At 38.7% G+C, this 20216-nt stretch overlaps 1 protein-coding gene across 8 annotated transcripts in view; it reads right to left on the reverse strand.

Moving 5' to 3' along the window:
* The window catches only part of AHI1 (Abelson helper integration site 1), a 108739-nt gene that overhangs the window by 8147 nt on the left and 80376 nt on the right, over positions 1-20216 (reverse strand). For 7 of the 8 annotated variants that reach the window (XM_068149996.1, XM_068149971.1, XM_068149962.1 and 4 more), the window contains 4 exons: positions 18748-18806; positions 12038-12103; positions 9224-9386; positions 7885-7985 (listed from right to left, as the gene is read on the reverse strand). In XM_068149996.1, coding sequence (XP_068006097.1) covers positions 7885-7985; positions 9224-9386; positions 12038-12103; positions 18748-18806 — 389 coding nt within the window. Of the gene's footprint in view, positions 1-7884; positions 7986-9223; positions 9387-12037; positions 12104-18456; positions 18611-18747; positions 18807-20216 lie in introns of those variants that run through there. The other variant, XM_068150010.1, reaches the window with a different exon arrangement.

The raw sequence follows: 20216 nt of genomic DNA on the forward strand, positions 1-20216 counted from the left end.
GTCCTATGTGGTTACAAACAAGGAAACAGTACCCTGCTTTGAAAAAAAATAAAGAAAGGGGAGGACAAAAAAAAAAAAGGAAGCTACTTGCAAATAAAAGACACTTTTCAGGTATGTGTAGAAGCAGAAGGTTATGAATCTGCCTGAAAGCAGCTTAAAATACATATTGTCTGTAATGAATTATTTTGGCTACTACGTAATTAAAGAGAGAGTGCTAAAAAGCTATCTTACAGCAGAGTTTTCACAGGAGAAACCTATTTTATAAGCCCAGTTCAAATCAGTCCAGGCAACTATAATTTAGGACTAAAAAGCCCAGCAACGCTCCCCCCCAAAAAAAAAAACCCACCCCAAACCCAACAAACAAACCACCAAAAAGCCAAACCACCAAACAACAAACTTCAAACCTGGAAGAATTTAAGTAAATTCTCTAATTTCCAATGCTATTAGTGGCTCTCTATGCAACTCACTCCCTCTATAATGAGGTCTCACACAGGAAATGTGAAAGTCCTTCCTGAGTTTATTGTCTTCAGGGACAAATTATTTTCCCTACAGTCTTACACTCAGTTCACAAGTACCTAGTAACTACCCATTCAGTTTCATTTTCATGGAGGGCAGAAGCCAACATAACTGATAGGCCTTATGCTTCGCTCAAAATTTGCTCTGCTGGAAGCAGGCATACACCATACATCCAGCTATGAACATCAAGCCTCCAGAGCACCACAGCTGAGAAGAACAACTGTGGAAAACAGTGCAGCACATTGTAGGTTCATAGACAAAGCATCACAATGGGAGAAGGATAGGCTTGAAACTAACTCAGCCCATGTTTACAACTTTTTGACAGTTGAATTTCAGATTCATGTCCAGCCTAAAGCAAAACCTACTATATTGTTTCTGAATAGCTCAAATAGCCTTAGTGTTAAAAATATCAGACCATCCAGTTCTGCCAAGCACAGAGATGCTCAATCTGCTTGTAAATAAGACGCTTAATGTTTTGCTATCAGCCTGAATTGCTCCCAGAAACAGTTACACACACTACTCTCTCTCAAACTCCAGTTAAAAATGAGCAACGTGAGGAAGGGAGAATCATTCAGCAGCTCTGGAGTGTCTAACAACTGCATCTCAAAAAACTAACCACAAAGTCAACAAGAGCTTTCTGCAAGCAATATAGAATTAAAAAAACAACAACCAAAAACCCCAGTTCTTGACTCCAGTCTGCCAGTTGTTCATTTTGTGTGACCTCATATCAAATGAAGAGAAAACAGTGGGGCGCTTCACAACAGTTCTTTTTATCACTAGTTTCAGTGCTTCAAAATGGAATGAAAATACTTCATTTTCAGCCCTATTTTCAGACACTAAACTTCTGCATCACATATTTCAAAGCCCTAATGAATAAGATGTAGCATTCCCCTTCTTGACCATAATAAAACTTAGCATTCAAGTACTAATGTCCAGCTTTAAATCAGGATGAAGTGAGGCACCAATGAAAAGTGTCTTGGCATGCTCCAATGAAGATCATACTGGAACCAGAACCTGTATCTCCCAAGCATCAGTTCTAGGTCATGACTAGTTTAATTACTCTCTTAAATTATAAACATAATTAATTAAAAAAATATGTCTACCCAATGTCAGCAGTTGAATGAAATTTGAGCTTTTTTGTCCTGGTCCTGCAGTCCTGCTATCTAGCATTATTTTATTAGCTTAATAGCATTGTTCTGCTGACTTAGAAGAAACAAGGTCAAACTGCCATTGGCTTACTAAATTAATATAAGCACACTGCCCACAACAGCCATACTCAAACATTAGTCACTAGAAAGAGTCTGTTGAAAACACAGAGATTGCTGGATTAGTCTAAGCAGGAGTCAGCCTATTAGAGTATAATAATCTAACATTGGTGGGACTATGAAGAAGCAAAAAAAAGTCTTCCACTTCACATACAAAATCCTTGTTAATACAGTAATAAACTTGAGACTAAGTCAGTGGTAAAAGTAAGCACATGCTATGTCTGTGAATGAGAGAGCCACAGGCAGAGAGGACATGGCCTTGACTTTGCCTCTGATGCACCAAAATTTTGCAAAACCCACATTCTGTTTTCTATCAGAACCCTTTCCTGAATTCCTGTGTTTTCTGCCCTCATTTAAGGAACCTGAAAACACCACATTCACTGGAGCACCCAGGTTACAGGCCCACCTCAATTTCTTGGGATTCTTCATCAGTGCAGCAAGAACTTCACTCCATGAAATTTCTATTGGCAGTTTAGATGTATGTTGTAATTAAAGATGACTGTGACCTAATTCTGTGGGTCAGAAGTTAAGTAACTCATAAGGCAGGAAAACAAGGTTTGCATAAAATGATTATGTTATGAATGCAAAGCTGATGGTAGAAAGTATTTTGAAACTAGCTTCTTTGAACTACAACTTTTTTCCTTAATTATTATTTGCAAAGATTAATATTGGATCTTGAGCACTACACCCTCTTCTAATGTTAATGATTCCATTTTATTCACTCACCATAAAATTCTGATGCTCACCTAGATATGGAAAACTATTTTTCATTAGACTATCTGGTATTATCAGTAATTAAAACACCATTAGTATTCTACATTTTAAGTGCCCTATTTAGCCTCATATTGTAGCAAGCTCTTAAAAGTAACTACTGCGATGGTTTTCAAAGTAATTGTGTTTTGAAGTCTTAACATTATGAGCTTCAGTACTCCCCAGCAAAAAAACCAACTAGGAAGAACAGTCTATGTAGCAGACCTGTGCATAACTCAGTATTTGGGAAAACATGCTTGTGGCCAAAACCCAAACACAACCAAAAAATGCAAGTTGGATCTTCCTGTACTTCAGTATTCCTAAGGTTGGAAGAGACCTCAAAGATCATCGAGTCCAACCTGTCACCACAGATCTCATGACTAGAGTAGGGAGGACACTACTGCCCACTGCAGGCTTGAACTCACGACCTTCCCATTAAGGGTCTTATGCACTTCCTGCTCATGGGAACAACTTAAGCAACAACTTAATTGTTCAATAAATAATGTTTGGATTTGAAAAACCAATAAAGAGGGGAGGGGGAAGGCAGCTCAATTTTCTGCCAAAGCAAATACCACCCCCCCTCCATAAGGCATTACAAAATAATGATTTACCTTATTTCTCATGTAAAAGAAATTTCCTTTCATCAGCTCTTATACTGAAAAAAATGAAAAGAAAGGAAGGAATAGGAAGAAAAGTTGCTGTGTCACTGCTGCAACACAGGAACTGCCATAACCGATCAGCCCCCTCAGTGGTCGTCTCAGCAGTTTTGTCTCAAAAGAATCAGGTGTTGCCTAAAGCCAAAATGCTGTAGAACTTTCCTGCATCATCACAGCTGAATGACAATTTGTTTCGTCTGTGTGGCGCTCTGTAGCTTTTGGAAAGCCGCTGCGTTTCAAGGCATCGCAAGTCTTACACTGAGATTTGATTCATCCTTTGATTCAGCTCACTGTCTTCTTCGCAACTTGAAATTCAAACCCACAACAAAACAGCCTGATTTGTGTTTCCCAATCATTCAGGTATTTTGGGGATCTCAGCCTAAAATGTGTGAGTGAAAAAAAAACTAAATCTAAGCTTACTTTTGACTTGTAGTAGGTAGGTTTAACAAAGATTTTCTTCTACCAGTATTTAGCTGGAGTCCATTCCAGCCTAGTGTGCCCTGAACTTGGTTAAAAGCAGAAGCTGAATACAACAAAAAAAGGGGGAAAGTAAGGATGCACCCAGCTCACTTTTCTACACCAGGTACTCTTTTCTACACTCTTGTCACTGCCTATTCTTTGCTTGTAAGTATACCCTCTTATAATATATCTTGTAAGTATCACAGTATCACTAAGGTTGGAAGAGACCTCGAGGATCATCGAGTCCAATCTGTTACCACAGACCTCATGACTAGACCATGGCACCAAGCGCCATGTTCAGTCTCCTCTTGAACACCTCCAGGGATGGTGACCTCCCTGGGCAGCCCATTCCAATGACGAATGACTCTCTTAGTGAAGAACTTTCTCCTCACCTCGAGCCTAAACTTCCCCTGGTGCAGCTTGAGACTGTGTCCTCTTGTTCTGGTGCTGGTTGCCTGGGAGAAGAGACCAACTTTTCCTGGCTACAACAACCTTTCAGGTAGTTGTAGAGGGCAATGAGGTCACCCCTGAGCCTCCTCTTCTCCAGACTAAACAATCCCTGATCCCTCAGCCTCTCCTCATAGGGCTTGTGCTCACGGCCTCTCACCAGCCCTGTTGCCCTTCTCCGGACACGTTCAAGTGTCTCAACGCCCTTCTTAAACTGAGGGGCCCAGAACTGGACACAGTACTCAAGGTGTGGCCTAACTAATGCAGAGTACAGGGGCACAATGACTTCACTGCTCCTGCTGGCCACACTATTCCTAATGCAGGCCAGGATGCCATTGGCCCTCTTGGCCACCTGGGCACACTGCTGGCTCATGTTTAGGCACCTGTCAATCAGCATACCCTGTTATATAATTTTTCCCAAGACTTGTCAATGATTCATTACTTTTCTCTGGACTCTAGCTGATTTTGTATTGTCCTTGGATGCTGTGTGAGATAAAAAGCAACATATTTGCTTGGTTTTGCACTGTTACTGTACACACTGTGTCTTTTGAATATCTATGTATTATTTAGCCTATTACAAGTGAATTATTAAAAAATGCAGTCAATTTAATTTGAAGTGGCAGAAGAACCACTGTACAGACTATTTTAATGAAAAATTATTATAATTGAGTTTTAATAAAAAAAAGTGCTACTAGTTAGTTCTATTGTTAGAAAAATATGTCAACCACAGGCCCTTGGGAAAATACAAGTGATCAAGACTAATTCTCACAAAGGTGAATAACAAATACCAGCTGTACATTCTAGTAACACTAGCTGGTGCACACAACAGCACTTTGATCCAGTTAACCAACTAGATTCCTGCTATATGAAAACAGGAAATAAGATGTCCCCATGAAAATGATCAAGTCTTTTATGACAGTATACATCTCAGCACCTTTCCCTTCTCTAATGCAGGTATAAGTGAAACTGGAGGACTATAGCAACATAATCCCTCTGGGATACCCTCCTTGCCTCTAGCAACATGAAAGAAATCCCCAGGCTTTCCAGTAATGTTGCAATTTTTTTCCCTGTATTTGTTGCAGTCTGCCTTTACAGGAGCATGCAGAAGTAATGCACACTTGTCTGTCATGCACAATGGTTTGGCTAGGAATTTCTCACTACAGCGAGGTAAAAGATACTTCAGATTAATTATTACCACTTGGTGGAGTGATGAATTCTGTTTTTCAAGTATAGTTAGAAGCAAAACACTTAGTAACTTGATTTATAGCAATTGGCTTCAACGAGACAGCCGGTTTCAGCAAGGCTAACAAGTGAGCAATCTGTACTCAATTTATTAAATGCTGTCTCTCTCTGTTCACCTATGAAAAACAAAAGCTACACAAAAAAAAGAAAGCGTAACAGAAGTAATTTTGAGTGTTTTAACCTTGAGCACTGGAATATATATTATGCAGCTAAGATTAGATAAATCACCTGAAGAAAAAAAAAGAGAAGAATTGTAACTAAGCAACACAGCATCTCTTTTGAGTCCTGCAAATCAGACAAAACATTAGACTCAATTGTAGAAAAGTACATGGAAAAGTCAAGCAATTTGGAAGAAATCTGAAAACAAATTTTGAAGTATTTATATTAGTACCATCTGACTAAATCAACAGCTGTGGAAATCACATTTAAGAAGGATACAGACACTTTGTAATTAAAAATGAATTAAACTTCAGCAGTTATTGGACGACTACTATTTTTTTGATTTCTTTTGCTTACAAAGTATTTCATGTTTTAAGATAATCAGCAGTCTTCAAAGAAGGGGAACATGAGCTATGCAAAGTTTCTAATCTGTGCTTTTTCTGGAGAAGTGAGAGCCATTTGGCCTGCTCTGCACATAGCAATATCTCTAAAGATCTGAAAAAAATAAAATCAGACAAATAATAAAACAAAACCCTCAAAAAAACAAAAAACCCCAATCAAACTCAGAAATCAACCCCCAATTTTTTCCCTTGACCAAAAAAGAAAGTTAGTTGCTGGGTTTTTTTTTATTCTGTACATAGCATATTCTCACTGCTCACAGGAAGAGTTGTTGGCCATTGGAACGGGCTGCCCAGGGAGGTGGTGGAGTCACCAGTGTGCCCAGGCAGCCAAGAGGGCCAATGGCATCCTGGCCTGCATTAAGAACAGTGTGGCCAGCAGGAGCAGGGAGGTCATTCTGCCCCTGTACACTGCACTGGTTAGGCCACACCTCGAGTACTGTGTCCAGTTCTGGGCCCCTCAGTTTAGGAAGGATGTTGACTTGCTGGAACGAGTCCAGAGAAGGGCAACGAAGTTGGTGAGGGGCTTGGAACACAAGCCCTATGAGGAGAGGCTGAGGGAGCTGGGGCTGCTTAGCCTGGAGAGGAGGAGACTCAGGGGTGACCTTATTGCTCTCTACAACTACCTGAAGGGAGGTTGTAAACAGGCAGAGGTTGGTCTCTTCTCCCAGGCAGCCAGCACCAGAACAAGAGGACACAGTCTCAGGCTGCACCAGGGGAGGTTCAGGCTGGAGGTCAGGAGGAAGTTTTACACAGAGAGAGTGATTGCCCATTGGAATGGGCTGCCCGGGGAGGTGGTGGAGTCGCCGTCACTGGAGGTGTTCAGGAGGAGACTTGACAGGGTGCTTGGTTACATGGGTTAGTTGATTGGGTGGTGTTGGGTGATAGGTTGGACGTGATGATCTTGAAGGTCTCTTCCAACCTGGTCTATTCTATTCTATTCTATTCTATTCTATTCTATTCTATTCTATTCTATTCCATTCCATTCCATTCCATTCCATTCCATTCCATTCCATTCCATTCCATTCCATTCCATTCCATTCCATTCCATTCCATTCCATTCCATTCCATTCCATTCTATCCCTGGAGGTGTTCAAAAAGGGATTGGACGTGGCACTTGAAATCATGGTTTAGTAGTCATGAGGTGTTGGGTGACAGGTTGGACTTGGTGATCTTTGAGGTCTTTTCCAACCTTATTGATTCTATGATTCTATGATAATCACATGAACAGGAAATCTTCTGCATACAGTATAGTATGTGATAAATGAACACCAACATAATGCCATATGTAATTGCAACCCAATACAAAAAGATAGTGGGAGTGGAGAGATATTAGATAGTCAGAACAAAAGCTTTTCTTTCCCTTTGCTCCTTCAAACTATGAAGTCCACCTTCCTGAGCAATCTACAGGATGAGTACAAGCGCACTCATTCACATCAGAGAACCCATCAGCAGCTTGCATACTGAAACATCCATTGACAAGAACATTTAGATGCAGCACGTCTCCTAGGCTAAGGCTTTATGATCACACTGTATATCTATAATTAGAATATTATTACATGGGCTGAAAACTCTTGAGAGGAAAAACTTCACCTTTTTTTCCTACACAACCTTAATTTAATAGCAGGAAAATTGAATGATCTGTGGGCAGTGCCAAGAATGGCAGTTAAGTACCCAAAAGTATGTCAGGTTTTGACAAATCCACATTCAACCACTACTTACGTTAGGTAGCTGGAAAAGAATCAGTGAGAGAATTGCCACTCATCACAATGAGTGCAAAAGTAGGCAGAATATTTAATTGGCACATGATGGAACAGCTGTTTCCACATGAGACAAATACTAGATATCTGCTGAAAATCTATCTGCTTACCTGGAATGAGGCTTATACATAAGAAATTCTTCCAAAAGGAATGAGAATTAATACAGGCCACCCAGCACACAAAAGACATATTCCACCACTATTTACAGAATACTTCCTTCTCAAGTTACTACCTTATGTAGTGTTGAAGAACCCTCCTCTGCTTCTGTTGGTCCTTCAGGTAGGAGAGGAGCAGAATCTGGTACTAATCCTGAAGGTTGTTCTTCATATTCTTCTGAAAACAGGATCCATAATTCACCATTATAAAAGAGTCATGAAAGAATTACTGGAAGTATGTACTTTATGTGACTATCAAAAACTATCAAAAATGGGATGTAAACTGAAATCAGTGAGAAGTGTCTGAGGAGAAATTTTATGTGAGAGTTTATCAAAATGTGCTCACTAAATTTTATTCATATTAGTTAGCTTTAAATGTGATTTATATAGAGACCATTTATAACATAGGTTGCTATACAAAAACAACCAAATGTTTACATGACTAAGAACAAATTGCATACTGGCAGCAGTGCAGCTGACACTTGACAAATGTGTCATATGCGTTTCTTTGGATTCAGTAGAAGGATGGTCACCAACTGAAACAACAAATTGCATACCAATGGTTTTTTTGCACAGTTGGATAATGCTCTCAGAACTTTTGTTTTATTTTTAAGAACAACAGATCATCACTGAAGAGCCTTCCTAAAGACTGCTCTTTGGCTAATTTTGCAAGGAATTAAGGAAGGAGAAAATGCACAGGATGTGCAAGTGGAGAACAGAGAGGAAGAGCATTAATTAACTGATTTTAATTATCACCATCAGGCTACCATAGTGCTACAACCAAGTTTTTTTTAAGAAAGAGGAAAAATACAGAGGGAAACACAGAGGGAGGAACTAGAAAATGGAGGGAAATATCTTGAGAAATATTGGGTTAACATTGGTAAACACCTGGTAGCAAGTTCAATGCCCAGATATGAGAGTTAACCATTAGTGTTCTTTTAAAACTTCACACTGAAGTCCACTTCTGGGGAACTCGGTATTCTCCATTAGACTGAGGGGAAAATCGAGAGCTTTTACAGCAGTGACCAGTTAGACCTAACAGAGACTGCCTAATAGCAACCTAAGATGTCTGTGAAATGTTTTGATGTGTCCTAGAACACTGCCAAAGCAGGGCATGAGCTAGGTGGCTATATGTAAGAAGAGACAAGGAATCAATCCACTTGATTGATAATTAAGCTATTACTATATAAACTGGAATGTTTAACTATGTGCCAGTACCTTCCTCAGCCTGCTATGTTAACTTGCTAAGTGCTTAGCTAACATTATACAGTTTCTGCATCACAGTAAGTCAGCACCATACCATTTGTGTGCTACATAAATTCGTACCTTCAGAACAATAAACAGTACAGCACAGTAAAATCTTGGACCATCAGTTAAACCCACACTGGTATACCAGGAAGACAGCAGTAAACTTACTTTCACCAGCCACATAATTAGCTGGAAAATAGCCTTGCTGTCCATTTGCTAGGCTGCCAAACCACCAGTTATCATTATCTTTGTATAACACTTGGATAATGTCACTGCGATGGATGGTTAGCTCATCTGATCGATGCGCTGTGTAGTCATAAAGAGCCACTACCTAAAAGAGAGATAAGAGCACCACAGCTTTATCACAACCATGCCACAGAGAAAAAAGCGCAACATTCACTTCCTCTTGCAGAAAAGCAGCTGAAACCAAAGCTGCACTTTGGTAAAAGCTGAGGCTGTCTCAAGTTTTGCTAATGGGATCAGGGGTGGTGGGAAAGCAGCAGGAGAGGCAAGATAAAGGACTGTGGGATTGTAGAAATGGTTAAGAACATTCAATTCACTAAGATTAGCTTCAAAACAGCAGCTGTTAGTTTTATAAGCAATTTACTTGGGAAGCAAAGGGAAGAGAAAAAAAAAAACAGCCTTCATATATTCACTTTCTCAGAATTGTTACACCACCTTCAGATCCCATTCTGTGTGTGCTCATGAAGCATATGTGTTTGAATAAATACTCCAGCAGCATGACAGCTTTACTGAAGGAAATTATTATTAATGTTTTCTGAAGCAACAAGGATTTACATACACAATTTTACAAATACCTGCCAAAAATACATTTACATTCCACTTCACATAATAAACCCATTTGCCTGTGAAACACAGAGCATCTCTACCTTTCTGGAAAAAAGTACTAGCAGCAGTCAGCACCATGCATACTACAAGAAGGTAGCTGATCCTTGGGGTTCCTTCCAACCTGGCATTCTGTGATTCCATAAAGACATCACCAGAAACCTGATTTAATCACTGAACATCCAAATATTGCCCTACAAACAAAAATCTGACCTGAGGGACTCATAGAAGACTGAAAACAAGTGAACTCTAGCAATAAGGGAATTGCTCACTTTCCTCATCATAAGAGCATAATTATGACCTATTTTACACAATGAACACAGCTTCCCTACCTATCATCTTCACCTCAGATATCTCTATGAAATTCTGAGGTCAGAAACAGGGATCGTTAGGAGGTTACAGGTGACTGATGGAGACAGCAAAGTTATTATGAAGATGGGGACCTGGAGAAAAAAAACTTCCTTTTTATATTACTCATGCACACATTGAAATCCTAAGACTGCTGAACTGTGCAGTGCTTTTCATATTTTTGTTTCTCTTTTGAGTAAGATCATCTGAGAGCTGTGTGTAAAAATACTGACAATGTCACTTGTTTTTTTCCTAATTCCCTATGAGCAATCAAGTGGATTACATCAGTTATGAGTGACAAAAGATGGAAATGATTCTAGCATTGCAAATTCTATTATGTAATTTGTGAGGTGGTCATCATCCAAAAATTTTTATGAGCATAGTTCTCAGTAGCTGGGAAATTCACCAATGCAAACATGCATTCATAAAGCGGTGAAACAATGAAATATCCTTTAGCATAGCTCTCCTCTCTGCATTAGGAAAGCTAATACAGTAATTACAGATGCTGACAATATACAAATAGTATCTATAGAACAGAACCAAACTCAAATATACTAATGAGTACCATAGAGAAACAATACAGAAAAGGAAGCTCACATGATTATGTCCAACAAGGGGTGCTCTACCAGTGCCCACTTCAGTTAAGTGACAAGAGTTTCCTTAGCAGAACTATGAAAATCATGAGGTCACTTAAGTTTAAAGAAGAAAAACACCCCAAAGGTAACATTGATTATTCGACAGCATGAAAAATAATGAGAGGCAGAACAACAAATACTCCTTTTTGCATTGTCTTTTGTAAGATCTGGTGTGATTATGGAGCAAAACTACAAGTGGGTAGATTCAGTCAGGAAGAAATTCTTCCCCATGAGGGTGGTGAGACACTGAAAAAGGTTGCCCAGGGAGCTGGTGGAAGCCCCATCCCTGGAAGTTTTTAAGGCCAGGCTGAATGCGGCTCTGAGCAACCTGATCTAATGTGAGGTGTCCCTGCCCATGGCGCGGGAGGGTGGAACTCGATGATCTTTGAGGTTCCTTCCAACCCTAACAATTCCAATTTTTATTTTTATTGTTGTTTGGAAAAAAAAAATCCCAAAATTCAGTAATGGGAAACGCTGCCAACAAACAGCTCAAACCAATTGAGCAAGTCCCACTGTCTGTCTCCCAGAAATAAAACATTAAAATACCAATGTGCCTTGTAATACAACTGGTTTAGCAAGCCTAACAATTTAAATGAAATGTAGAAATTGCTATTATATTCTCTGGAGACATATGATCAGAAAATGACCATACATACAAGAAATGCACCTCAGGCCCAAACAAGAATGTAAAACACTCACAATTACGCCCAAAGCAATATAACTTCTCCTGTTGTGACATTCAGACATATGGTAAGTTCTGCCTTGCTCTAAGCTCAAGCACAAAGCAAATAAGTAATGACACTGATATTCAGGAACATTTACAAAACTGGATTTTTCAGAAGTGATATAAAAGCAGCAGTAATGTGGCTGTGCTGGTTTTGAACACATCTGTAAAAACTACAATATAGTTAGCCATGGTTTAGTAGTCATGAGGTCTTGGGTGACAGGTTGGACTTGATGATCTTTGAGGTCTTTTCCAACCTTGTTGATTCTACGATTGTATTCTATGATCTAAGGCATTTAAAAAAAAAAGGCAATAATTCCATGAGATCATGCTAAACCAAACAAAAAACAAACCAAACAAGTGCTTTCAAAAGCACAGATACAGTGCAACAGGTGTAGAAAGCACTGAAAAAAATTACATAATACTTACTGTCTCTTGCCCGAGCGGACAACTGCTTCCTCCTCTCATTCCCAGGGCAGTCAGGCAGTCACCATTCTACAAGTAATTATTAAGAAAGCTGAACTTGAAATATTTTTATAAACTGCAATTTTGAGTATTTCTAGGTCTACTGGAAAGCACTAAGAAATTATCTGTAATAAAATCTTTTTATTACAAAAGAGAAAGCAGAAGTGGTGTTAGGCAACAGTGAGTAACACTGGATATTTGCAAGTACGCACACTACACCAGAGACAGCATGGAGGAAGGCAGAGGATTGATGGCTATGAAGTCTAAGCTTGTTTGCATTGCAAATGTTACAGTAAATGTTTAAGGAGTTGCTGCAGTGAACTTTACCTCTGAACCACTCTGCAAAAGATGGCACTTTCATATAATGGAGAATTTCAGGTTGGTCTTAATAACCAATGCTTTCCACTTAATCCTAATTGTTCTACCTTTATCACTTACTCTTCAGACTTCCAACAAAGTCAAAGGGGCAGCAGGTATGCAATGAAATAATTAAGATCTGCCTGTACCTATAAAATTTGATTTCTGTCAAACCAAAGAATTCTTCATTTGAATGAAGATTTAAACCAGAAAAAAATGATTAAAATTAGCTGAGGAACAACAAATTAGGAAGAGATGGAAGCCCTTTGTTGGTGTTAGTTATATTTTTTCAAAGGCCTGTTTTCAAAACAGGGAAATCAGTTCCTCCTAGATTGTGTGTGTCAAAGGACACACTATACAACACTGAATAGAAATATTCCATAGCAATGAAAATATTTCAAAGAATCAAATGTGAGCCTTGTGAAGCAAACATTTCCACCCATAGCACACTGGACAGCCTTACAAACAACATTCACACGTCAAAATTTCTGCCCAACATACTTCACCTTTTTCATAATCTATAGCCCCTCCTTTAATTGCCTTTGGCTTTAACTTCTTTCTCTCCTCTTGCTTTGTCACATACATCGAAAACACCTTGCTCCTTTTATTTTCTGTGAGCTTTTTTGTTTATTTTGGTCTGGTTTTTTGATACACTTTTATTTTTCTCTTTATTTGTGTGGCTGATCCAAGGAACATCATTACTGCAATCTTTAGCAGAATAAATGGCATTCTCCAGAACATAGACTCTTCCCTGCAACATTGTTTTTCTGAGCCTGCTTTATGCCATATGGAAAAGAAATCACTGGCTATCCTGAACACAGAGGTTGCATCTAGTCTCCAGATTGTTTCAATAGTGCCACAGTAGTTACAGACACACTAACAAGTATAAAAGCGAACAGTCTCATTCAGTTCTTATCATCTGCAAGAACATCTAAGCCTACCACCTAAAGAGTTCTGAGTAATTATGCACATAGACAGACTAAAAAAAAAACCCAACAGTGTAGCTGCCTGATTTGATAAACAAATTTTGAACAAAGAGTGGTGGAGCTGCAGTGCAGAGTACGTGGCTTGTTCAGTGGTCTACTGGTAGTTAGCACTGCCTTACAGGTTTCAGCTAATTCTCATTTTCCATTCTCAAGGTTAAGAGAACTGTGCAGGCAATGTGCTTAGCCTGTGGGATGGGAGTGCCTCCTGTTGCTCAAAAATGATTCATCAGAATTATTAGCAGTATTATTTAGGTATCTAGTCCAGATACTCATATTGCCCCATTATTGTGTCTCAACCTCTCTTTTTAATAAAGTATTCATGCGCTCTCAAACACTCAACATAAGAAGAGCTTGAAGAGAACCAGCTATTTGGAAATAACAAGCTAAAATCCATGAGTCATCCTGAGACTATGTTGAATGCTCTCAGACACTTTGTTAAACTTCTAAGGCAGCAACAATCCAAAGTCTCCTCATAAAGAGATACTCTGCAGGGGCTGCACATACTCCTATCCCCAGCGGGACTGGGGAATTGCCAGGGCAGCCTACCACCGACATAGCAACCACCAGGCAGCAGAACTACCTTTGGTGCACCACACCATTTCTCAGCGTCAAACACTAGTTACACTGCGAGTTACACAGTGTCAAATACTAGTTATGAAGCAAGTTACACACAGCAAAAAAACCCCTGGCCTTCCAGTTTAGAAACACAGCTTTTTAACAGTGTTACAACATTAAGACACATTTTCAGGATTCCATACTGAAGTGTATGAATACAACACTTTTAACACTATATTAAGATCTCCTTTTTTTTGTTTGTTTGCTTGTTGGTGGGGGTTTTGTTGTTGTTGGTTTTGTTTTAAATGCAGGATGGAAACTAGTTAGTCCTCTTCTTGCATCAGAACAGATGTGGGGCTATAGCCATGTTCTGAGGAGGCAAACCATCTGTGAGAAACAGGAACAAAACGCTTGCTGAAAATGCTTGCCATTTGTGGTGGATTGAAGTTTCCCCCAGCATTAACTTTAGCCAGACTAACTCAGTTAGAAACAAATGAAGCTGTATTTACAAGTGAAAACTACACTCTACAATGCAATGCAATGAGTATGTAAAAAATATACAGTATTTACAATTAGCAAACGATACAGAAACCCCCCTGGTCAAAAAGAGACCAGGGAATAGACTAGAATAGAACAGAACAGAACTGACCAGGTTGGAAAAGATCTTCAAGATCATCGAGTCCAACTTATGACCCAACAATATCTAATCAACTAAACCATGGCAACAAGCACCCCATCCAGTCTCTTTTCTGTCAAGGTTGCTCTGCAGAGATTTACTACCCTCTAACAGATCAACTCCTACCTCCAGCTTCGTGTCATCTGCAAATTTACTGATGATGGACTCGATGCCCTCATCCAGATCATCAATAAAGATATTGAACAGGGTGGGACCCACCACTGATCCCTGGGGGACAGTCTGCCAACTGGATGATGTGGCACCATTCACCACCACTCTCTGGGCTCAGCCTTCCAGCCAGTTCCCAACCCAGCACAGAGTGCTGCTGTCCAAGCCAGGGGCTGACAGCTTGCTCAGGAGTTTGCTGAGAGGGACGGTGTCAAAGGCCTTGATGAAGTCCAGAGAGACTACCATCCACAGCCTTCCCCACATCCACCAGGCGGGTCACCTGATCATAGGAGGAGATCAAGTTGGTCAGGCAGGACCTACCCTTCCTAAATCTATGCTGGCTGGGCCTGATCCCTTCACCATCCTCCAAGTGTGGAAGCTGCTCCACTGCCCACCCCCTACCCCCCAAACCTCCCAAACCCCCCTTGTACCGAGAGAGAGAGAGAAGCTGGGAGAAAGCAGTCTTATCTCAAGGTCAGCCAGAAGCATTATCTTCTCCCAGACAAAGCAGCACAGCCAAGATCAGAGGAGAAGAGAAAAGGAATGGGAATGGAAGTGAAATGTGAAGAATTGTTAAGATACAGATTCTCTATCCCAGACATTTATCTAATTGATTTGTTTAGAATAATCTTTTGTTTTCCTTTTTACACCCAATAGTAATTTATTTATATCTTTCTACTTTTCTGCTTGAAATCTGAAGCTAAATTTTAAAGGCATAGCCTAAAACTACCACACCATTTCACACTGATTTTGGTTGAAGAAAGCTGATAGGAGCTTTCAGCATAAGGAACATCCTCATAACAAATAGATCCAGCAGCTGATGAAAGGTTCTAGATCATGGAATACCATACTGGTTATCCATGACTAACCCACTTAGACAGCCTTGGCATTCATAACACACACACAGACATTCTCTCTCACACACAAAAACACCCCAAAATGTTTTAAGACACTAAAAGAGAGCACTACAGGTAAGAGTAAACTGATAAATAAGTTGCTGTATCAAGTGTCACTGAAACAATGTTTATTGTTTCTTTTGAACTGGGCAGTTTCAGTGACTGTGGTAACGGAGGTTTGCTTTTATCATGCAGATGTATAGCAGCCAAAGGATTTGGACATTACAAAGCATACTTTCGCTTGGAAGGAGCAACACTGTGTAAGAACAAGTGATAACTCATTACTGCCTTTTCTGTAAAAATCCCAGCATTTTGTTTCTGCTGTGGAACAAATATAATTCACATACCAAATTAGCAAAGTTTAAAGAAAAAAAAAGATATGGAAAAAATTTAAGGCTACCAGTGGTTTCTCATGCTTCTTCCTTATATAAAAATACATCCTTCATTGTAACACGACAGACATACAGATTAAGTCTCACTTCTAATTAGTCATTAACTCTCAATAGCTACACTTAAAAAGTAAGTTTTTCTAAGACTAAGGTTAAGCAGAGACTAGACACACTGTGTTCATCCCGAATGTATGCGTGTGCAGGGCCAAAGCCACTCTCCCTCCTTTTCCAGTTCAGAGTGACAGACTCAGTGACACTGGAGAACAGCAAACATTATTCTCTTGGATGCTGCACAGTGCCATCGCTTCTCTCCACTCCACTTCCCTATACCTGTTATCTGCCAGAATGGAAGAGAAACTGCTCATGCAAACACTCTGGTGAAGACACAGGGATTATGTGTCAAAGCTTCTCTTATTTGTTCACTAGATCTGTGCCTCAGTGTTTAATAGCCTAAGTTCTGGTCCCTTTTGGGTTTTTTTATTGTTGTTGCTGGTTTTGTTTTATGTTTTGTTTGTTTGTTTTTTTCCCCTTTTCTTTTTTTAAAGGAGACAAAGAATGAAATGAACCTGCAGTGCTCAAAGTAACTCACAACTGGCTTGCAAGTGAGAAAATATTGAAAACACAATAATTCTAAAAAGTCAGTCTGAGTTTTTACAGTTGCTCCATTGTTTTCATTTTTCCTTAGGAACCCAAGAGTTAGAAATGTACTTTATCCTCTCCTTCCCCACCAATGTCATGCCATCACTTTAACCCAGTAATTGAGGTTTTAAATGAAATGCTAAATAAGCTGAGTCTTAGCATAAACTAATTAAACATTGTTAGCACTATCATATTTCTGTTCTTGTTCTCTAATCCAATTAATTGTCAACACACTCCTAGCTCAGGACACCTAAGTGATAAATTTAGTCTACAGGAAACAGAAGTCCAAGGCCAGAATTAATAGCTAAATTAAAATTATTCAAAAACATATTAATTGCTAAGAATAATGTACTCTTCGTTGGTCTCAATTAATCTGTCTGTAGATACTGTAAAGTTACTTCCTTAGGCTTCAGATGACTACAATCTTTATTTGATTACAGCCCTTCAATATTTAATGAGCATGGGAATCCATAATCTGCCTAGAGGAAAGAAAAGAAAAGAAAACAAAACTGTTCCAGGCTGCACTTTATTGAAACTTGCAATGCACAAACAGAAAACAGAAATGCAAACACAGCTGCTTTAGTAAACCCTACAGGGATAAAAACCAAAACCAAAACCCAACAAAAAAAAAACACCAAAAAACACAGAAGAAGGAAAAAAGACACCAAAAAAAAAATCAATTCAGAAGCACATGAAATATTCCAGCTCCTCAAATGATTTAAAATCTCTTCAACTGTTTTGTTGTTTGTAAGCATGTTACATTCTTGACATAAATTACAGAGTTCACCACTGCTTACAACATATACAAAAGAAAAAAAATTACAAAACTGTTCAAAACCTGAATTTAACCTTCTCAGGAAAAAAAAATAAATAGAATAAAAATTGCTGCTCTGGAGCCTTTTTTCAAAACAGTTGATCCTGTATGTGTTTATAGAGCTTCCTGTGATGGAGAACACTAAAATACTGATTGAACAATTTATGCTTTTTCTTAAAAGTTACATGTTGACAGCAAAAAGAAATTAAAATGCCAAGAATCATTTGGCTCCTAACAAAACAGCAACACATTGTTTCACAATTTCGTGGTGACCCTATGTATCTTATGAGACTTACACAAACAGATTCTGCTTAACAAGGTAGGTTAAAAATAAGAATCCCTAAATCAACCCAACCCAAAACCTCAAATCCAAACTGTAAAACACCTATAAATGATCCAAGCTAATTTATGTCAATTTCTGGAAGATTACTATTAGCATGCAATTAAGACAGGATATTAAATCATGGCGTTCTGTCCATGGGTGTAGGAGGATTAATATCTCTAGTAAAACAGGCCCATCTTTCTAGAGCCACACTACATTCAGTATTCTGAAGCACCACTTGTTATTCTGTGCCTAGCCTCTCCACTTGTTTTTTTGGTTAATCCAGGTTTATCACGTGTAGTGTTAGAATTAATGGCATTTACACATTCTGTTGGATTTTTATTATGGTGATCAGCATATCAGAAAGGAAGGAACAACCTTAATAATTACTAGCAGTTTCCCATCAACATTTAGCAGATAAGTAATTAAGTAAAGAGAGGATGGCTATGATTTCGCTTGTTGCAAAAAGGTGAAGTATGAGTAAAGAATGAAAACATGGTGCTGCAAATAGGATTCAAGTTACTATCACAGCTTTCTCTACCTACTTATCAATGTCTGTATTGTTAGTAATAATAAAACCCAGAGGACTGTGAATTCAGTTTATTTATTTCTAAGACATCAACAAGCAATTAATGAAAGAAGTAAAAAGCTTTTAATTTGTAGATATCTGAAGTTGCCACCAGCTGGCTGCAGCACAAGCTTATTCGCCCATGTGGAGAATTTGCTTGAAGATACCTGAATAAAGGCAGGATAAAAAAAAACCCAACAACAAGAAAACCCAAAAAACTCCTTTCTCCAATGAGAAATTCTGAATGATGGCATTTTATAGTTAAAAAATCAATTTCCAAAAATGCAAAAATAGAATTCCTTACCGTCTGTAGTCTACCCAATAGTGTTCGGCTAAGAGGATTTCCTACTGGGCTGAAACACCCTGTGAAAAGAAAGGGCTGTGAATTTTCTGCTTGTTATCCTTTCCATCGAATAAACCATTTTATTTTAAAATCATTATGTTAGCAGGATATATTTGACAAAATTCTAATGAAAAGCAGCAGCATCTTTCAGCCACGACTATGCATCCTTCAGTCAGGAACAGTTGGAGGGTTTATTTAACTAACAGACCTGACACGAGGTTAACTAATCCAATATTTCCATTCAAATGATTTGGAGAAATAGCTCAAGCCATGTCCACATGCCACCTCATGCTCAAAGCTGACCCTATTATCTAGGCTGTATTGCTTTTCTCTTCATTGAATTTCTGAGTAATGCATACAAAGTTTTCCAACAGAAATGATCACAAAAACTCTCAAAGGAATTACTTCCTTATTTTATCTGAAAGAATAACTATGCCTATTCAGTAGTTCCCTTTGATCATCTGAGTCCCTATCACAACACATCTTGCTGTTTATTTTATTCACTCTCTACGTAGCGCATTTGAACAAGTACTTGTAAATTCTTTTCTTTTCAAACTATTATGTTAACTACTAAGATCAGGAAAATCCTTTCATCATCTATGGATTTCTCTTTTTTTGTTATTGGTATCTTCCAGGCTATACTTAAGAAAACATCTTAAGAGGAAAAGATAAAGAAATCTGAAAATTGTTGAGCAGGACAGCGAAAAACGCTGGCATCGGTTTCTGAAGTATAGAGATGCCAGACAACACAGAGTTAAGCTCACTGGATTTTTCTCTGATTCCCTTTGTAACAGTCTACTTTCTGAAGTCCAGTGGTTTTGACTTTCAGAGGAGATTTACTCATAAATGTTTAATCATTAAGACATTTAGATATTTCTAAATATGATAAAAGCCACAAGCACAAGTAGTCAGCTAAACTGTGCTCATGCAGATCGCACGCACGTGAATGGTTTTGTACTTGCAATAAATCTTAAGTAAGTGCAACAATTAATTGTTAGATGTTGTGCAGGAATTAAAAGTTTTCTGACCTGATCTTAGTAATTTCAGAAAAGCTGGCATAAATTCCAAAACACTTCCTTTTGAAATTCTCAGTGTGATTTTTTACTACTTTATTTCTATCTCTTTTCAGAAGAAGATGGAGATGAGGATAAAAATAATTTCCTGAATTTAACCCACAGCTGAAGATGGCAGACCCCAAGCTTACCTTCTTTCAGTTAAGCTATTTGCTAAATCATTTGTTCAGCACTAATACTGTAAGTCAGTGAGAATATTGCTCCCAGTAATTTGTTATCTATGTACTCACACAGTTACAAAACGTGGTGCCACAAAGAAGATACTACATATATACTACATGTATACTGTTGCATACAAATATCATATCAATTCTTTGAACTAAAAAAAAAACAACCAACAAACTCAAGACTAATAAA

Source organism: Melanerpes formicivorus, unplaced genomic scaffold (genome assembly GCF_026170545.1).
Source record: "Melanerpes formicivorus ecotype bairdi unplaced genomic scaffold, bMelFor1.0.p_v2 SCAF_2, whole genome shotgun sequence".
Classification (NCBI taxonomy): Eukaryota; Metazoa; Chordata; class Aves; order Piciformes; family Picidae; genus Melanerpes; species Melanerpes formicivorus.